At 39.6% G+C, this 20146-nt stretch overlaps 1 protein-coding gene across 1 annotated transcript; it reads left to right on the forward strand.

Annotated features, from left to right (window-relative positions):
* The first annotated feature begins 825 nt into the window (after positions 1-825).
* LOC137737835 ((R)-mandelonitrile lyase 3-like) lies at positions 826-4034 on the forward strand. The gene is made up of 5 exons (XM_068477404.1): positions 826-876; positions 1209-1344; positions 2154-2813; positions 2896-3739; positions 3856-4034. Exons 1-5 carry the CDS (start codon positions 829-831, stop codon positions 3893-3895), a joined length of 1728 nt encoding a protein of 575 aa, XP_068333505.1. The 5' UTR covers positions 826-828; the 3' UTR covers positions 3896-4034.
* Positions 4035-20146: the final 16112 nt, after the last annotated feature.

Consider the following 20146-nt stretch of genomic DNA (forward strand, 5'->3'; position numbering starts at 1 on the left):
ATTTTCTTAGATAAGATGCTTACCATAATGAGAATTAAAATTTATAATATTTTCATAGAATTTAAATTCATAAAATTATAAATAAAAAAAAGAGATGAATACATATGGTGGCATTAAATAGAATCATAAGGATTAAAATCAATTTTTAATATTGTATAAGATATTTTTCTAAATTTCATCTTATTTAGGATGAAAATCTAGTTTTCTGTAAAAAGAAATTTCATGTGATCTTTGTGCAGGATTTGTGAGAGGCTCATGTTTCAATAGGGTTAATACTAGAGTTAAGATTTTTCTAGTTTTATACATGGAACGTAGCAACACGTTCGCATTCCGTTATTGAGTTGGCACCATAAAAGTGCCACGTGAGCCAGTCATGTCCATCACAAAGGTCCTTTCCTTTTCTCAAGTTATGACCTTTTTTTTTGTATATAGATGCCTTCACCATCTACTAAAGTGGGCCAACAACTAAACTTTTGGCTACTGTTCAACAATGGATATTTATGGTGTGTGTTCATCTCCTTCAATCACAAAGTATTTCAGTTGTCAAATCCTTGTGTATGTTGTGTCATTCCAGTGCACAGAAGTTTGGTGTGTAATTCCAGTTTAATACACACATTATTGAAGATACTCTTGATTTCTGTTGCAACATGTAATATGGTAAAACAACTTTGAGTCGTGGGAGTACTGGAATTACACATATGTAAGTAGGCTCCAAAGGATAATTAAGAAGAGAGATGCCTAAGATTTAGGCACCGAACTTATTACCTGTAGGTGCCTGTCGTTATATATATAAGACCTGCGAGAGTCATAGAAAATCTATGCCGCCATATGAATAACAAGTTCTTGGCTATAGAAAACAAAACGTCGAGTTCTAAGGTAAATTCTGACCCCTTCAACTGTTGAAAAAAGATAATTATATATCGATTCTTTTTTTTTTTTTGGTCTGGAAATTGTGTATTGGCACACAAGGATTCTCATTTTCTGTTTCCATCATTTAAATCATATGTAGCTGGTGTCCGCTTACAAGTACTTTTTCTTCGCTATCTACTTTATAAGAAGTGAAGTTGCTCCTTCATGTCTGATAGCATGACTTTTTAACTGGAATCTACTAAATGTTACCCTATAACAATCTTTGCTAAAAGGAAAATGTGCTACCTCTCTTTAATTTATGAGGGTAGAAATGAAAATATTTTTGAATTTTCGTGCAGTGGAAGGAAAAAAAACGAATATCTGACTTCAAAAACATGAAGAAATCAACAATATATTCAATACTGTCAGTGTTGCACATCTTTGCTCTTCATCTTCAATCAGAGGTTAACTCGTTCGCTACTACTCGTGATCATGGTAAATTACTTCATCAATTATTCAAAGAAAAGAAATTGAAAAGGATTATACAAAACTTAATAAGAATCATGCTAAAGCCATATAAATGCTTGCAGCGACAGTCCGATGCCTAAAATTGAATGTCTTAGTCCTATATATTATCCAGTGTTTTAAAAAACTTGCTCCAAGGCGTGCATAGGAGGCTTTGGAGGTAGGGCGGCAGAAAAATCGCCTTAGTTTTGTGGAAGTCGACAAAAACTCGCCCAGGTTTCGTCGAGCCGCAAGGGCGTCTAATTGGGCGTCAAAGTTACCGAAAATTGAAAAAAAAAAATAGTTGAAAGTGATTTTTTAGTTGCAGAGCAGTTACTCGATTTTTTTCGTTGCAAAGCTCAAAGAAGATGAAGAAGACGAAAAAAAATTTGCCTAATTTTTCATTTTTTTTAAACAATTTTTATCCTTTGTTGATGACTGTCCAACATATTCTCTTTTGTTATGTTTTTGTTTTTAATGTTATTTTATATACTTTTTAACTGGAAATATGAGAAAGACTAAATTTGTAAACTAAATTTTAGAAACTAAAGGACATGGAAAGTGATGATTGGTTTATTACTTAAGCTTTAATAAACGTACTCATTTTTATTAGTGACACATCATTTAATTTGCAAATTTTGTCAACAAATTTAGTCTCTCTAGCATTACCCTTTTTAATTTATTTTATAAACCTAAAACAACTCAAAAGACTTTTATACTTTTTAATATTATCACAAAAACAAGTTTCATCTTTTTCAAGTGCCCTAAAATATATGCTTCATCATTTTCACATTGTGCAGATTTTCGCTACATGAGATTTGTGTATAACGCCAGTGATCCACGGTTAGAAGCATCGTATGACTATATTGTCATTGGTGGAGGAACAGCAGGTTGCCCACTAGCAGCAACTTTATCAGCAAACTACTCAGTGCTCCTTCTAGAAAGGGGCAGTATTCCTACAGCATATCCGAGCGTCTTGCGTGACGATGGGCTTCTAACTACTCTAATGCGGGAAGATAATGGCAAGACACCAGCTCAAAAGTTCACATCAGAAGATGGTGTTCCTAATGTCAGAGGCAGGGTCTTAGGTGGGTCAAGCATGATTAATGCTGGCTTCTACACCAGAGCTGACAGGGATTTCTTTATGAAATCAGGGATTGAGTGGAACATGGATTCGGTTTATGAGGCATATCGGTGGGTTGAAGAAACTATTGTGTTCCGCCCAACTATGGATCCCTGGCAATCTTCTGTAGCAAAAGCATTGTTGGAGGCTGGTGTTGGTCCAGACAATGGACTTAATTTGGATCACATTAAAGGAACTAAAATTGGGGGTTCGACGTTTGACAACAATGGGAGAAGACATGGAGCTGTGGAGCTGCTTAATAAGGGAGATCCGAACAAATTGCGAGTTGCAGTTCAAGCCACAGTAGAGAAGATCCTCTTCTCTTCCAAGGCATCAAGTATGGATGATGAACAGTTACGTTTATGTTAAGCACAAAAAAAGAATGTTCATTATTAATTTTAAGCTATCATCTGATGTAGGTTTGTCAGCTATTGGAATCATGTATAGTGATTCGAACGGGAGGTCCCATTGTGCATATGTACGCAGTCAAGGGGAGGTTGTATTGAGTGCCGGTGTAATTGGGAGCCCTCAACTTCTACAACTTAGTGGTATTGGCCCAGAATCTTATCTGTCATCTCTTAAAATCCCAGTTGTTAGTCCCCATCCATACGTTGGGCAGTTTATGTATGACAATCCTCGTAACTTAATTAACATTTTGCCCCCATTTCCACTAGAGCCTTCACCTGTGAAGATTGTAGGTATTACAAGCGATTTCTACATAGAGAGTCTCTCCGGTTCTCCATTTTCTACTCCACCATTTAGTCTTTTTCCTAATCCATTTAATCCCATAAAGGTTGATTCGAGTTTCGGACAAATTGTTATCAAAGTTCCAGGACCCATGTCATATGGTTCTCTTAGGCTGCAATCATCCTCTGACGTGAGAGTCAGCCCAAATGTCAAATTTAACTACTATGCACACCCGTTGGACCTTTCTCGTTGTGTTAGTGGCATGAAAAAGATTGGCGAATTGCTAAGGACAAACTCATTGAAACAATTTAAGGCTCAAGATCTGCCGGGTATAGAAGGTTTTAAGTTTTTAGGCCTATCCTTACCAAAGAACCAGACAGATGATGTTTCCTTTCAGACATTTTGCCGAAGTTCAGTGGCAACATTTTGGCATTACCAGGGGGGATCCATTGTTGGAAAGGTTGTCGATAGCGGTTTGCGTGTTTTGGGGATCAATGCATTGCGTGTTGTGGATGCATCCACATTCAATTTCTCACCGGGGGCGAATCCTCAGGCCACCCTTATGATGTTTGGCAGGTATGTTATCACACTCACAAGATATTCGCAATGGTCCCTTGGGTGCTTGACTTGCTTTTATGAATTCTATGCTGTGTTGCTGTTTTTTATTTGCTTCAGTTTTGTGCTTTTAACAGGTATGTTGGCCTTAAGATGCTGCAAGAAAGATCAGCCTGAAAGGAAAAGCTATTCAGAAGTCAAGTAGCTTACGGTTTGGCTAGAAAAAGGGTATAGTTGTGCTTTATAAAAATAAAAAACTACTTATGCGAGAATAAGTAGCTGTGAAATAAAGTCCACCATATGAAATAAAGCAGCGAAGTGCAAAAGTGTTTTTAGGGGAAAAAAAAAAAATGTGTTACAATATTTAGTCAACTTGTAAAATGACAAATAATAACATAACACATGACGTGCTATTAATTAAGTGCTTGGAAAATAGAGGTCAATTATTTATTTATTTTTTTCAACAAAAATAAAGGTCAATTATTTATTTTTGTTTTTGAACAAAAATAAAGATCAATTATTAAATATACTTTATCTTCCTTAAAATAGGGGCAATTTGATTCCACCGCCTAATATCTCTAATTTTTTTTATTAAACATTCATCACTTTTCATTTTTTTATTTTTTTATATATTTTATTTTGTCAAAATCACTTTTCAAGTTTTGATTAGACTAGATTTGGTGGCATTTTCACTCTCCAATTATCCTTTCATTCTTTTCTCCTGTATTTTACGTGGATTAGACTACATTTGGTGGCATTTTCATTCTCCAATTATCCGTTCATTCTTTTCTCCTGTATTTTACGTGGATTAAATGTTATCTGTTATAAAGACTAAATATTAGGGATAATCTTACAATTAAAATTTAAAAATTAGAGATATATACACAAGAAAAAATGAAAATGTACACGAACCCATGCCAAAAAAGCACAATCAGCATACTAATGAAAAAAAAAAATTCTTTAGAAAACAAAAATCGCAGAAAAATGATAAAAAAATCTTTAGTAAAATTATATATGTCTATCCTTTAAAAATCAAAATGGCTTCATCTAAAATCAAATTACCTAAAGTATATTGGTGCGTTTAAATCAAACGCAATATAAAGACACAAATCTACCAATATCATAGTTGTTTAACAAAGCCTAAGGCGTTTTGGTACGTTTAAAATCAAACGTACCACACATACACTGACGTACAGATAACATTGTTTTTTATTTATTTATTTTTAATTAAACGTATCTAGGCTTCATAATTCATGCAAGAGTTACAATTTGCTTTATATTAGTCCCTCTTTGACCTAAAACTAGGAATGGATGTTAATACTAAGATATATCAACCAAGTTCTTGTAATAATACAGAGAGTTGTAATTGTGAGTTAGAAGTCAGCATAGCGCTATCTAGAATCAATATGAGAGATTTCCAACCAAGGCATTTTAGTTATAAGCATAAGGGAAAGCATAATGAAGTAGAAGTTACCCCAACTTCGTTAATAGATTTTGGTGATGTTGATATAATTTTTGTTAACCATAGCTCATGACAGTAAGAAATGTTCCCTGCTAAGCTTATGCTAGTAGGAAAAGATAATTTAGCCTCCTGAATAATATAAACACATGCACAAGGAAGAGGTGAGGCATATAGCTATAATAAATGAAGAATCTTTCAAATTATTCTCTGTATCAACCCATGACACACCCCGACCGAGATCAGGGTATGCTGGCCGTCACGTGAAAGTGACGTACCCATGTGCACAGTGCGGAAGCTAACAAATAATAATAAAAGTACGAATAAATTAAAAAAAAACCAATTATACACAACGTAAGAACATACTTATGCAAGCGCAAGTGTAAAAACAGAGTTCAGAGCACGAAGACCTAATGCAGTCCGGGAGAAACAACATTACAAAAACACACCCAAAGGTGGTCCTACACTGGTGATAATCTGTCAGATATGCCAGGAAAATCCTCTGGGGAGTCACCACAAGTGCTAGCCAACTAGAACCTGGAAGGGCGCAAAACAAAAAGTGTGAGTGGGCAAAAACAAAGCTTTTCAAAAACCATTTCATAAACAAAGCTCTAACCCCTCGCCGTAAAACCTGTATACTTCCCAGAAAATATCATATACATATATATAAGTCATGCTCAGAACTATGTCATGTCAAATGCCTTAAAATAGAATGCAAGTGCTCAGGAAAAATGTCATCTTAATGCCATGTAATCTGTTAGCCGGAGTCACCTAACGTGACCTGTACGGCTGAACCTAGAGCTCAAATCTCCATCTCACTAACTATACCTGCACACGAGTCAGAACCACCTAAAGTGGTCTGTACGACAGGACTGGGTGTATAATAAGTACGCTCGAGTGCTACGATCACGTGAAGGCTGGGCGAATAATCACGGGTCACCTACGAGTCGGAACCACCTAAAGTGGCTGGGCGAATAATCGCGGGTCATCTACATACCAGTGAGTGGGCTGTTGGTGGACTCGGGCTCGAGGTCAGTGTACCAGTCAAATGGGTTACCTTTTAGCAAGCACACGAACTGTTTGACGAGGTAGCCTCATTCCGTCCCAGCATTATTGCAGGTTTCAAGGAAATGGGTAATATGTTGCTTAGGATTACCTTTTCCATCGAATTGCATGAATTCGGGCGGCAGATAACCCCTTGGCATCCTCAAGGCGTCAATCTTCTTGGAGTAGGGCTTTGAGTACAACACAGAGTCATGTGAGCTCCCTTGTGATCATCTCTTACAGTTGTTGGATAAAGATAGATCCCATAAGTGTGGTAGCTCAGTCCACCTCCAGCTTCTCTTTGGATTTTGACACCAGAGGCTCTTTTTCTTCGTTGGTTTCTTTCTTTGGTGATCAACCTTTTGGTCATCTTTCTCGTCATTTGAGTCTCTAAACAATTGACGAGTATAGCAATCTGCAAGTCCTTTTCTTCCATGGTCCTTGTCAGCCTTGCGATTGCTTCACTCATTTGTGCCAGCTTATCCTCGATTAAAGTCGCACCAATAGTCATGACTTGCATGGCTACGGGATACGAGCTACTGCTTGAGTCGGCATCCCTAGTCAACGACTTGGAGTACCTCTTTGGGCTTTCTTCCCTAGGCGTTCTTAGCGAGGCCAGGATGATTGCTCCTTCGATAGTGTGAAAGGCATGGCAAAGAGAGCTTTTGCCTCGCTTCGGGTTGTGACGCCCAAAGTGCCACCACTTACCACAAGGATGTTCCTGTTCTTCGCATTCGTTGCAGGAATAACTTGATCTTTTCTTGATGCCATGTGTGTTTCTTGTGGATATGAAAATAGAGATGAAAGGCAAAGAGGTCCCACTAGGCGTGCCAAATTTGTAAACACGAAAATTTTGTAACGAATGAAATGAGAACACGTGTACAAAGTAGATTTGTATTGATGAATTTGTAGGGTTACAATCTCTATTTATAAGTTTGCTCTAATTCAATCTTTAAATTTGATGTAGATACGTAGGTTGTTAATCCAAGGGTTGCGATGACTTGATCTCGGACGAACGATTGAACGATTGCTTCAAGTTTTGAGATTGAAACAATGCGTGGATAGTCTTCACCTTAAGGTTTGTGTATGACCTGTGGCAAAGGTGATGTTGATGTGGGATTTTGTTGATTCAAGGGTCTTGGCAATTTTATCTTGAATCGAATGTCATTACAAGTTTAAAGCTTGCAACAAAATCTTGAAGGAATCAGAACAAGTGCTTGTTGATTCTTCAATGGGAAAGCTTTGGCTTTTGTCAAAAGAAAGCTTCAGCTTTGGTTGTAAGTTCTTTGAAGAGAGCTTTGGCAGTGTATTAGTCTTCAAAGATTTGGCAGAGGTTCTCATTTTGTGAGAATTTCGGCCCTTTAATGTATAAATTGTCGACCTTTTGTTTGTCCTGGGACCTTGTATTTATAGACTTCCAAAACCATGCCTTTCGGTGGATTTGGCTTTGATTTGTGTTTTGATTCATCCATGGGAGAATTTAGGCACGTTTTGTGTCTTGTTTTTAGCCACTTTTCCTTGCTTGGTTGAAATCTATAGGGCCTGTTGCCTATTTTGTGAGCAATCTTCAATTCTTGCTTGTTTTGTGAAGATGTTTTAGTTTTCTTTCCTGTTTTGGGAGCAATTTGGACCCTTTGCCAATTTTAAGGGGTATTTCCCCTTTTTGGCTGAATTTTGGGGAAGTTTTGAGCTTCCTTTGCTTGATTTGTGCCACATTTCATTGATGACTTGTCCATTTGTGATGAGTCATATGCCACGTGGAGCTTTGTGATGCATCATTTGTATGCAATGAAATTTACATGTCTACAGTTACATGGGAACATTATTCCTATGACCAATCTCTTGATATAGAGATAGATTCGCACAAATTTGAAAATAAGGAAACCCTACCACAACAAGAACCATCAGCTAGTTGTACAGATCTACCACAAAGATGGGAAACACATAAACCTAGTGTGGAGCCAAAATTAATCCCAATATTCCAAGAGGCAACACGTGGACTTTCAGCTGAAAAAGACAAAACTACCCTTATTAAATGAGTAGGCATCCCACGCATAACTCAACATCCTAGGACTTGCAGGCTGTAGACTAAGACTACTCAGAGCTCCACTGCCTGTGGAAACAGTCAAGGGTATTTAATAATAGGATTGTCCCTAAATCATATTATTAATACACTTCCAATTGAAAACAAACCCTATTAAGTGAGTAACCCCAATGATATTTAATTAGGGATAATTACCTTTATTTCCAAGATATCATTTACACAATATCTTAGGAATATTCTCACCAAAATCAACCTCAATGGCCAACCATCTCCTTTATAAATACCCCTATTTCTCTACAAAAAAATTGTACATCTTTTCTACATATAGAAAAACCCTAAACATGTCAAGCATCAAAGATCCATTAGCCAAACCCCCTCCCCCCCCAACTCATTGTAGGTGTGAAGCTTTTGGTCCTTGATCAAAGGTGATGATTGTTTTGCATGTGCATTTTTGTCAAGACTGAAGATGGCGGAAATTTGCATCGACAAATTGGTGCTTGTGATTCAAACGCTCGAAGAACACACTGTTATTCAACGTTTCTACTTTTTTTCGTTCATTCGTAGAATTTTCTTATAGCCTTAAGGAAGAAATATAATGATAGAAAATTCAGAAACCATAACGAACGGAACTTCCTATGCTCAAGGATACAGGCGAAACAATGAAGATCGCGATATGGCTACACGATGTCGCTCTTTGAGGCTCACCACAGCAAGAGCCATACCATTACCACCTAGGATTGCCATCGTAGCCATGCCAGCAGCATCAGTTGCCGTTACATTGGTCCATATAGCATCCCCTGCCCACGGTGAAGAAGTTGTGGAACAGCAGATCCACGGTGTAGTAGCACCAGCCCAGCAGGCTATAGCCCAACTAGCAGTCGTAGTCCAAGGCGCCCTCAACACAATAGCAGTCCTAAGCCTAGCTGATGACTAGTACCCACATGCCAGCAGGTGGTCCACTACGCTACTAACACAACCCCGTGCCCACGCACACCATCTACAGTCCAGCCCATTCCTGTGGCCCAGTAGGCGACCCAGACTGGTCCAAGACCAGTTCAACCGTCCCAGCTTCAAATTTATGGACTGAAGATTGAACCGAGGGTATTTTCACCCTTTTTTCTGCAAATTTGATCCAACCTGGCTTGAATCTAGCACCCGGAGTCCATTACACTTCCACTACTGAAAGAGACGCATACCGCCTAAACTCTTCCACTCCAAATGATGAACAACACCTGTCCTGACAAGTCTTGGAGATGACAAGCGCACTTGCACAACAAACTACCTTGGTGAATTAGTTTTTGCATCACACAGAGATGTAGCAAGCCCTAGATGAAATGTCACGAAACAGGACGACAATGGCATATGACATCTTTCTTCCACGGCATCCTAGCAAACAGTCGTTCGATCAACCACGTACCGAGGGGTCGAGTTGTGTACACTCCTATCTAGGTAGGAGCGTGCACTCCTGGTTAGGCCCATGGGCAAGCGTACATTTATGGTTTGGGCACACTCTGATAATCAACATAAGCAGCCTTTTAGGCGACATGTTCATTCATGGCTAGGCCCACAAAGAGCATATTCCACTTCACATCAGAGTAGGTAGCACGATGGATGGAGAGACGCAGTCACTCAATCAGGCTCAAGTTTAACCGACAGTCTACGCCAAACACAACCACGAGCAGCCTGCTCGCCTACCAGGAAAGAACCACATACACCGCAGTCGCGATATAGATTAGCCAAGCACAGGAAGAGTAGCCCAAACTAGTAAGTAACGATTGGGGGCAGATGGACCAGTAGAGGTAAATTCAAGAGGGAGTAGAGAGTCTCCTAACTGAGCGATCGTGCGGATTTCAGCGCATCGAAACCATTAATGAGGCACTCTAACGAGGCGTTCTGATAAGACGTCACCACCATGAGCAGGTCACCTTTCACGGATGAGATCAAACAAATAGAGTCGTCGCGTAAGTTTAACATGCCGTAGTTCATTAATTTGAAAGGCGACGGAGACTCGGAGAGGCACCTGAAGCACTACTGCATTGCCATGATCCTTTACAGGAGCAATGACATGCTCATGTGCAAGATATTCGCCACCACCCTACAAGCGAGGTGTGGAATTGGTTCCATACCCTGCCATTATGGTTGATCCAGAGTTTCAACAAACTTTCTTTGGTTTTCACCAAAGAATACTCATCATACCGCTCGATCAAGAAGAAGTTCGACCACCTGTTCAACATCAAGAACCCAAAGGAGTCGCTCCGCTACTACGTGAAGAGGTTCAAAGTGGAGAAAGCAAAGATAGTCAGCTGCAACGACTCGATTGCTATCATAGCCTTCCAAAAAAGACTCCTACAGACCACTCGCTATTCGGCGAGCAGATCATATGAGAAGATTTGACTCTAGAAAATTCATTTGCTCTAGCAGAGAATCATGCACTTTGGGACGAAGCCTCACAAGTAAACAAGCCACTAAGCGGCCTTTGAAGAAGTTAGAAGTAGCCCAGAAGAAGGTGGATAAGAAAAAGTTCAACGACAAGAGTAACTAGGAGGCTAAGCGCAAAGATTGATCCTCGACCACCAGCAACTATACCAAGTTCTCAATCTTGATCAACCAGACCCTTTGAGACCTCAACAGCGAACATTGTTTTAAGCTGCCTAAATAGACGAAGGGAGATACCTCCAAGTTGGATCATATCAAATATTACGTGTTCCACCAAGGTCCTGGTTTCATGATCAATAACTGCTATACTTGGAAAGATTACCTAGAGAAGCTAGTAAAGAAGAGTGAATGCGATAGATATCTAGACAACCAGCTGCGCAACCTAGGAAGAACACTGATGCAGATGAAAAGCCGTCTGCCAAAACAGTTCGAATCAACATCATCTTTGCAGAATCCGAACACTTGAGGGCCATAACAAGTCCGAGAAGGGGAAAATCTAGTAGGCCATATCGGTCTCGTAGGTCCAACTAGCCGACTTCAACCCAAAACCCATCGTAGGCTTCACCAAGTAGGATATCGAATGTGTAGACTTCCCACACGACAATGCTTTGGTTGAATATATCCAATTAGGCCACGCCATAGTTGATAGAATGATGGTGGACAACGGCATTGCAGTTAACCTCCTTTAACTTTCAGTTATTCAACAGATGGGCCTAGAAAGCACAATCATCCGCCGAGTAGAGGTACTTACTAGATTCAACAGTCACACCTTTACTGCCATCAGCAAAATAGCACTCGACATGAGAACATACCCAATAGTCTTAAAGTAGACATCCATAATAATTAGCAACCCCTTTCCTTATAATGGGACTCTAGGTTGGCCTTCGCTAGTGAGACTGGGCACAATAACCTCTGTCGTGTTACTGAAAAATCTGATTCCGCATCCCAAAAGGAGGAGTCAGAGAAACCAGACCATATCTCGGCAATGCACTGTTTTGAAGGTGTCAAAGAAAAAGTCTTTTATCCCAATAGAAGTTGCTAAGGTGCAGAAGGATGACCTAATAACAATCAAAGCAGACCGATCAAGATCATGTCATCTAAGATGAAATACCAATAGATGAGGTAGGATGGAAACCCGAAAAGAGCGTCGAGTACATCATTCTTGTTTCTTAGCAACCGGAAAGATGGCTAGAGTGCCATAGAAAGTGAATTTAGTATCTACCAAGATTCCCATACCATGTTCAATTACAAGCCAAAGTGGACTAGAAGTCATCGAGATGATGCAAAAGTGGGTCTTGTTGACAAAGGTGTTAGAAATCGAAGGCAAATTGTTGATGAAGTTGCAAATATGTGTTATGTGTCCCAAATTGAGCCCAAAAATGTGAAAGATGCCTTAACTAATGAGGAATAGATTTTGGCCATGCAGGAAAAGCTGAATCAATTTGAAATGAATGAAGTTCGGTCCCTTATTGATCATCCACAAATATTAATGTTATTGGCACCAAATGGATTTACAAGAACAAATGTGATAAGTCAGGAAAAGTGATAAAAAAAATAAGGCCAGACTTGTTGCTCAAGGATACTCTTAACTTGAAGGTGTTGATTTTGATGAAACCTTCATTTTTGTTGCTCGTCTTGAATCCGTCAGACTTCTTTGTGTTATTGCATGCCATTTAAAGTTCAACTGTTTCAAATGGATGTCCAAACCACATTCCTGAATGGATATCTTAATGAAGAAGTTTATGTGGAAGAACCAAAGGGCTTCGAGGATCGTCACAAATCTCATGTTGTATTTGCTTAAGTGTATGTGGATCATATTGTTGTTGGCTATGCCTCTGATTCTCTTATGAAATAGTTAATTGATATGATGACCAATAAGTTGAAATAAGCCAGGTTAGAGAACTGAACGACTTTCTTAGACTTCAAGTAAAGCAAGAAAAAGATGGCATTTTCATCTCTCAAGCCAAGTATGCCAAAAATTTAGTGAAGAAATTTGGTCTTGAAAGATCAAAAGCTGCTAGGTCATTAATGAGTACGTTTACCAAAATTCACAAGGACTCGAGTGGCAAGGATGTTGACCAAACTTTGTATAGAAGTATGATGGGAACCTCACTCTATTTGACTATAAGTAGACTGGATAATGCCTTTATAATTGGGGTGTGTGCTCGATTTCAAAGTTATCCTAAGGATTCTCACCTATTAGCAATTAAGAGGATTACCAAATATATGAGTGGAACTACTGATTTTATACTACAATATAAGTATGACACCAACAACAACTTGGTTGGATATAGTGACGCTGATTGGGCTAGGTGTATTGATGATCAAAAAAGTACCTCCAAGGGAGCTTTCTATGTTGGGAACAATCGGTTGCATGGCATAGAAAGAAGCAAAATTGTGTTTCACTATCTAATGCTGAAGCAGAATATATGGCGGTTGGAGGTTGTTGCACTCAATTGATGTTGATGAAACAAATGCTCATCGACTATGGTATCTCTCAATTCACTTTTCTTGTTTATTGTGATAACATGAGTGCTATTGATATTTATAAGAACCTTGTTCAACATTCAAGAGCAAAACATATAGATGTAAGGCACCATCTCATTAGAAATCTCGTGGAAGGTAAAAGTCTTACCTTAACCTTTGTGCCTATTGAAAGACAGCTAGCTAACATCTTCACTAAAGCCCTAGATAATCAAAGGTACAAAGATCTTCAATGATCTATTAGTCTTTGTGACTTGAATTGAATAGGTTGTATAGCGTTGCTTCAAAGAGTTGAATCTTTTGTCTAGTCTCTATGCATGTTTTTGTGTACACAGTTATCTCATCAGATACTTTCATTATGTTCTCTGTATGAATCTCTTAACTGTTATACATTGTTTGTAATTTGTAAATTAGCCTTGGATAATTATTCACTATGATGTCAAAGGTTCTCCTTATTCTCTTAGACAGCCTGTGCAAAATCATTTTTCTACTTATCCAAATCTTAAAATGATTTTGAATTTAATGTTGTTTTGTCCTAATTGAGTGGTAGTGACTTTACTTACTCTAGAATCGAAACCAAGCATCAATTCTCATCTTCTTTTTGTCCTCTCCCCAAATAAAAAAAAAAAATTCAATTAGGAGAGTGTTGTAAGAAAGGGTTGTCTTCAAAAGAAATAGTATATCATCAAAAATGGGAAAATCCCTTCATTTTGGCCTTCCATGGAATGTCATGTGTAGTGCTCCAAGATCCCCTTAATAGGTCATACTTCCAAGTTTCTGAAAAATCAAATGGTATATCATCAAAAATGGGAAAATCCCTTCATTTTGCCTTCATTCAAATGACCTTGGCATTTCTTAAATTGGTGCCTCACTCAAAGTTCGACACCAAAGTTATCTTTTCTTCCAAGGCTTGTGCCTTGCTTTTTATGAGTCTTGTCCTATGTTCATATTATGTAGGAAGTGCTATTTCTTGAAATCAATAGATTATTAAAAGCTTGGTTAACTTTGAAAATGCTTTTGTGATTAAGTGCTTGGTTATATGGCTTCAAGATGGCAATCTCTAATCTCATCCACCTACCTTGACACATCTTGGTTGCATTATGAGCAAGTGTTCATTTGTGTATCACTGTGTTTGTATGCCCTTGAAGAGTTGTCTTTTAAGAATTGCATTGCATAATGTTTTGTACAAGATCAGCAAAGTAGGCAACAAGGGTAGTTTATTCATCGCAAGTTGAGGACTATCCAGTTGTTAGGCAGTTTCTACCTTACAACAAAGTTTATTCATTTCACTCGTCTTTCAATGAGGAATTCATAAGATATTCACAACTTAGCTCGACTGCATGCCTACAACAACTTATCACTCCTACATTGTAATGAAGATTACGCCCTACACAAGACTTATAGCAAGAATTGCACTCTTCTGGGGACCAACCATGCTCTCCCCTAAGGAGAAGGTAAACTAGCATTCCAAATATCCAGACGTGGATGGGTCAGGCTGCCCTGGTGTAATTGGCAGCATGATGGCTTTTGCTGGCATTCCTAGAATTAGCCACAATGGTCATTTTCAAGACTTAGCTTACTGAAGGATTTTGGCCTTTGGCCTAGTCTATGGGGATCCAAGCCTCAGAGACGGAGGAGGCACGCAACGTAGTTTGTTTGTTAGCCACTTGCCTATCGCAGTTGAGCATATTTGATGTGACCAAACTAGCATCAACGGCTGAGTATCCTATATGTGACCAACTATCGATCTTCGTGTTACGCCGTAATGTTCCCACTGCCTATGAAGGAACATCCAAGGTTAAGCACCTTTAATGTGACAAGACTAGCATCAGCAGCTGAGCATTTATGGCATGACACACAAATGATCTCTATGTGGATATAAAATCCTAGCTTCGGTTGCACGTAGAGGTTCAACGTAGTTGAGCATCCTTAATGTGACCAGTCAGTAGTCACGACTGAGCACCTTGTATATAACCAACTTGCAATCTCTGTTATCCCTGGTACCCTAAAACATGCTGCCAGTTCACTAAGTAGCCCACGAATTCCAAAAGACTGCTTACGACTTGCCCTTCAAGTAGTTAAGCCGCACAAACTCATACAACCTCACATTCTTGTGAGACGTTAATAGTTAGCGTGCTCATACATAACTCTATCAACTGCAGACATGCTACGCAGCTTACGAGTTTTACCCCTGTTAGGCATAGAGCAGCCCTTTAGGTTTACACTGATTCCTAAAGTGTTGTGTTACTTGCTACGCAACCTACATAATCATTTATATAAAGTGCAAAGTGTTATTTCGAACCACTACCCATGAAATTCCATACAACTGCACATTTCTATTATGACAAGTTAGTGAATTTCGTGTCCCTACAATCTTATTATGTTGTGATACAGGCCACGTAGCTCAAAAGATTGGTGAATCAACACCTTAGAAAGCCATAACTAATAGCCAAGAAGCCACACAGATTCGTTTGCTTTTATAAGTAAGACATATGGCTGTCGGCTCGATGGTTAACAGCTTTGCAAAGGTTGTACACTAAACCTAGGGCCATATAAGCTAAATAAGCTTGCCTGCTTATTAAAAAGTAGCGAACATGTGGATGGTCTAATGAACAAAAGTTTGGTGTACCACTGATGTGAAATTGAAAACTATAAAGGCTATGTTGATTTGTCTGCTCTGAAAGTAACGTTTTCGGCTGCCAGCCTTATAAGTTAACTGTTTCGAAAGACGGCTCAAGCATGCGAAAGTCATACAACTACAACAAAGCTAGTGCCTAAAGTGATGAAGTGGGCCTGCCTACCCTTTTTGAAGCAACCTGCTTAGCCACTCATCATACGGCCGAACGCTTTATTAAGGCAGAGGAACAAAGATGAACTAAAGAGAAGAAAATAGTTTATTACATTACTAGCTAATTGATAAACTGGCTCGAAAGCCAACAAAGTTCAAGCAAAAGAAAACAAAAAGGGAAAAGAAGAAAATTCCTAAGTTTAAAATAAAAGACTACTTTTCAACAGCTTGGACACCTTCTGACTTCTCGGTCGCCACGCCTTCAATAGTCGCATCGCTCTCAGCAACGACACCGACCAACACTTCATGTTCAGCAGCCCCAGCCTGGGCAACACTATCCACGATTACCCCAGCATGGGTGTCACCCTCACCAACATCTTACCAAGAGTGGCCTTGAAAGAAAAAGGAAATAGATCATATGGAGAAATGGAGAGGGTTTCGAAGTCTTTCCCAGCGAACTCAAAGCCCAGCTTGTAAAAATCAGCTTGATCCTAGGCAAGCGAAGCTTCAAGATTCACCTTCTCGCCCTTCAGTTGCTAGCTCTCTTCAAGCAAATCGGCACGAACATGTTGCAGCTCATTCAGTTCCTTCTTCAGGCTCTCGTTGATCTTCAGCGCCTCCTGAACTTCTAACTCCTTGGGCTTGAGTCTCATGACGATTTTCTGGAAAATGATCACTTAATTATATGTAGCGATCAAATCTTTATCCTTTGCATAGAAGGCGAACCGAGCTTTTAAACGACACCCTCAAGACCTTGAATTTGAGGTATGTAACGACTAATCTCTTTCTCTACATCATCATATTTCTTATAGATCACGTCAAGCTTAGCCTTCAAGTCAACAACCTCCAAGTGAGTGGTCTCAAGTTGTAGAGAAATGGAGGTAGAGACATCAGACCCCTTCAAAACGACAAGTTTAGACTCTAACTCTTTCATCTTCTCTACAACCAAGCGAGCTTTAGGCACCATGAGTAACTCCATCTCCATAGCAGCCTTAGCTTCATCCTGATTAACACACATGGACTCGGCTGCCAAGGCCACAGTCTTTTGCATCATAACGAGCAGAGAACTCGGGCAAGAATGGACTGTATTCTTAGCAAAGGAACTTGAATTGACGACTTTACCAATGTCGTCAACAAACTTGGCGCATACTTCTAGATCCTCAAGCAAATCAGGCTTCAACAGCGCACAAATCTTCGTAAACTCTCCAGAGGCAGCCTTAGTGGATCTCTCACTGCTATTCCTATGAGCAGACTTCTCCTTCTCAACAGTAGAATCGATGCTAGCAGCAGGATGAACTGGCCCATGCGCCACCCCACTTGCAAAATTAACCTTCCAAGCCTCACTGAAATCAAGCCAAACTTAGCTTCAGAGGATGTCTCAATGCAGATCCAGATACCGAAGGCATGATAGAACTTTTACATTATGTAATCCTGTTAGTAATTGCTTTAGCCACCTTTAGAGCAGCCAACTTCACAAGCTCATCTACGGCCACCTTCGGAGCAGTAGGCTTCAATGGGTCAAAACCAGTAGCCTCTTTCTTCCCCTTGGAAAAAGTTGAGTCAATCACGAGTTTCCTAGCAGTGGATGGACCCTCGAGCAGTGGAGGAAGTTTTTAGCTTTTCATCCACTAATGGCTCTCAAGCAGGCGACATATATCTCTTTTTTCCACCCCCCAATATTAGTAGGCTTTACAACAACAATCGACCGAGCTAATACCTCAGCCTTAATCTACTTGATATCTTCTTTCGAGGGCAGCCCACCCTTCTCCCAATGAAGAGTACTAATCAGCCAGTGCTACTCATGATATTCAACAGGTTTACCCAAGAGGTTGTGCACCTTCTTCATGTCTGGAGAAGTCTTAGAAGTTAAGCCAAATTCCGAATCTACATAAACAGAGGAAGATAAATTAGATCGCAGCTCAACAAAAACATAAAGCAGCTTAGAGACTAAGCAGCCTACTTACCACCGATGAAAGCAATCGGAACGTGCAACCTAGGCTTGAGTTAGATTCCCATTCTCTGCTGATTTCTAGGTTTCCCTGGCCTAATCATGATCCTGTTTGCTTGAATGATTAAAAAGCCTATGGTGGGTCCTCAGCTACCTGACATCATTGATGTGGCCTATTCGAAGAAGTACCAAAACTCATTGGTAGTCAAGTCCATGTCAAATAACCTACTCAAGTTATGGAACCCTACCATCACGTGAACCACATTCAGAAAACATTGAGCAAGAGCACACTTCATGGAGCAGATCATTTCCTGGAAGAATCGAGGAATAGGAAAGGTGAACCTCAACATGAAGTAGTAGGGGTGAAACTTGATAGCTTTCCAAGATCTATACGACGCATGGCTGCTACCTTCCTTGGTCCACTTCACATGAACCCTAGACGAAATTGCATGGTTGAACATCTCATGGAAGTGTTTAAACTGCTCATCGGAACCTATATTGACATGAGCAGTCTTGAAGTAGCCTAAATTACATGCAAATCCACCCTGGTGATGCAACGGCGAGATAAATTCATCATTTTTGTGGCTTGAGAAAGACATGTTCGAAAAAAAATCCTACAATGACACAAGGAACAATTGTTAGATTTTGGTGGTGATTAAAATCCCTTTCCTAGAAGAATTTAAATCCCAATTCAAAGTGAGAAACTACATCAAATTGGGAAACGACTTCAGGCTTACTAATGCAACTTGGGATTTCTACACTTACTGCCCTTTCTTGTGAGCAGAGTAATAGCCATGGGGACATTTGTGGAGCAAAAAAGAATCTCAAAATTCCTGGAGGCGACATATGGACTTTTAGCTGAAAAAGACAAGACTGCCCTCATTAAATGGAGAGGCGTCCCAAGCACAGCTCAACATCCTAGGACATGCAAGCTACAAACTATGAATACTTAGAGCTCCACTGCCCGTCCACTACTCGTGAAAAAAATCAAAGGTATTTAATAATATGGTTATCCATAAATTCTATTATTAATACACTCCCAATTAAAGACAAACCTTATCAAGTAAGTAAGCCCAATTATATTTAATTAAGGATAATTACATTTATTTCGAAGATATTATTCACACAATATCTTGGGAATATTTATTCTCACCAAATCAACCCTAATAGTCGACTACCTCTTCTATAAGTACCCCATTTCTCCACCAAAAGGGGTACGTCTTTTCTTCATACAGAAAAACCCTAAACACGTCACTCTTTTCAAAAAGACTAACTTAGGCATTGGAGATCCATTAACCAACCTTCCCCCTGCCCCCCCCCCCCCCCCCCCACTCATCGTGGGCGTGTAAAGCTTTAGGCCTGTGATCAAAGGGGTTGATTGTTTTGCGGGCTAATTTTCGTCAAGACTAAAGACAATAGAAATTTGCATCGACACCTAGACCTAGGGCACACAAAACCTATTACAAGAACAATCATGCATAAACAATAGAACTGCTAAACAGGACAAAACAAATAAAAACTACCTAAGCCGAGAAGAAAACCATCTATCAACAAGTCTCCACGTGGAGGTGCATACTGCTTGTAGAGAGATTTTAGATGCTATGGGAGGCCACCAAAGATTTAGCCAAGTAAGGCGGCTCAGTCACAATCAGTCAAGGAACACACATCCACCATGGAAATCAAACCATATAAGGTGTATCTAAACCACCACAACAAGAAATCCTACCCAAAACCATATAACTAGCCAAAATCAAAAGGGAAAGCTAAAAGTTAGATGACCAGAAAAAGAAAGGGATGTCCAACAGATGAGAGGCAACTCTTTTGCCTACTTTGCCAAATAAAGTTGACCCTATCTCAGCAAGAATGACGACGAGTATAAATCGTTTATCGACACATAGGGTATCTAATTCTATTTGCTTTCCTAGCTTTCATCTCTTAGTGTCAGTGTCGGCGCAGCAGAGTACTTTCGCCATGGATATAGATTGATACAAAAAAAATTCCCTCCAGAGAGCTTAACTTAGTCAAGCCTGTAGGATTAGTGAAGAATCATAGTAAGTTGTGTTGGTTGTTTACCAACGAAAAGCTTGGTAGAAAGAATGAGTCACAACTAGAGATTAAACAATACTCATAACAGACTTCAACAACGCGCGCACCGGGGGGGGGGGGGGGTGGGTGGTAGGGAGGGGGCCACACACATCATTTGCAATTGATGTTGGGAGACTGCG

This window comes from Pyrus communis, chromosome 6 (genome assembly GCF_963583255.1).
Source record: "Pyrus communis chromosome 6, drPyrComm1.1, whole genome shotgun sequence".
Classification (NCBI taxonomy): domain Eukaryota; kingdom Viridiplantae; phylum Streptophyta; class Magnoliopsida; order Rosales; family Rosaceae; genus Pyrus; species Pyrus communis.

Coding starts and splice junctions, on each gene's coding strand:
- LOC137737835 (XM_068477404.1), top strand. CDS start 829: ATGAATAACAAGTTCTTGGCTATAGAAAACAAAACGTCGAGTTCTAAG. Junction 877..1,208: donor ACAAAACGTCGAGTTCTAAG/GTAAATTCTGAC, acceptor ATTTTCGTGCAG/TGGAAGGAAAAAAAACGAAT. Junction 3,740..3,855: donor ACCCTTATGATGTTTGGCAG/GTATGTTATCAC, acceptor TGCTTTTAACAG/GTATGTTGGCCTTAAGATGC.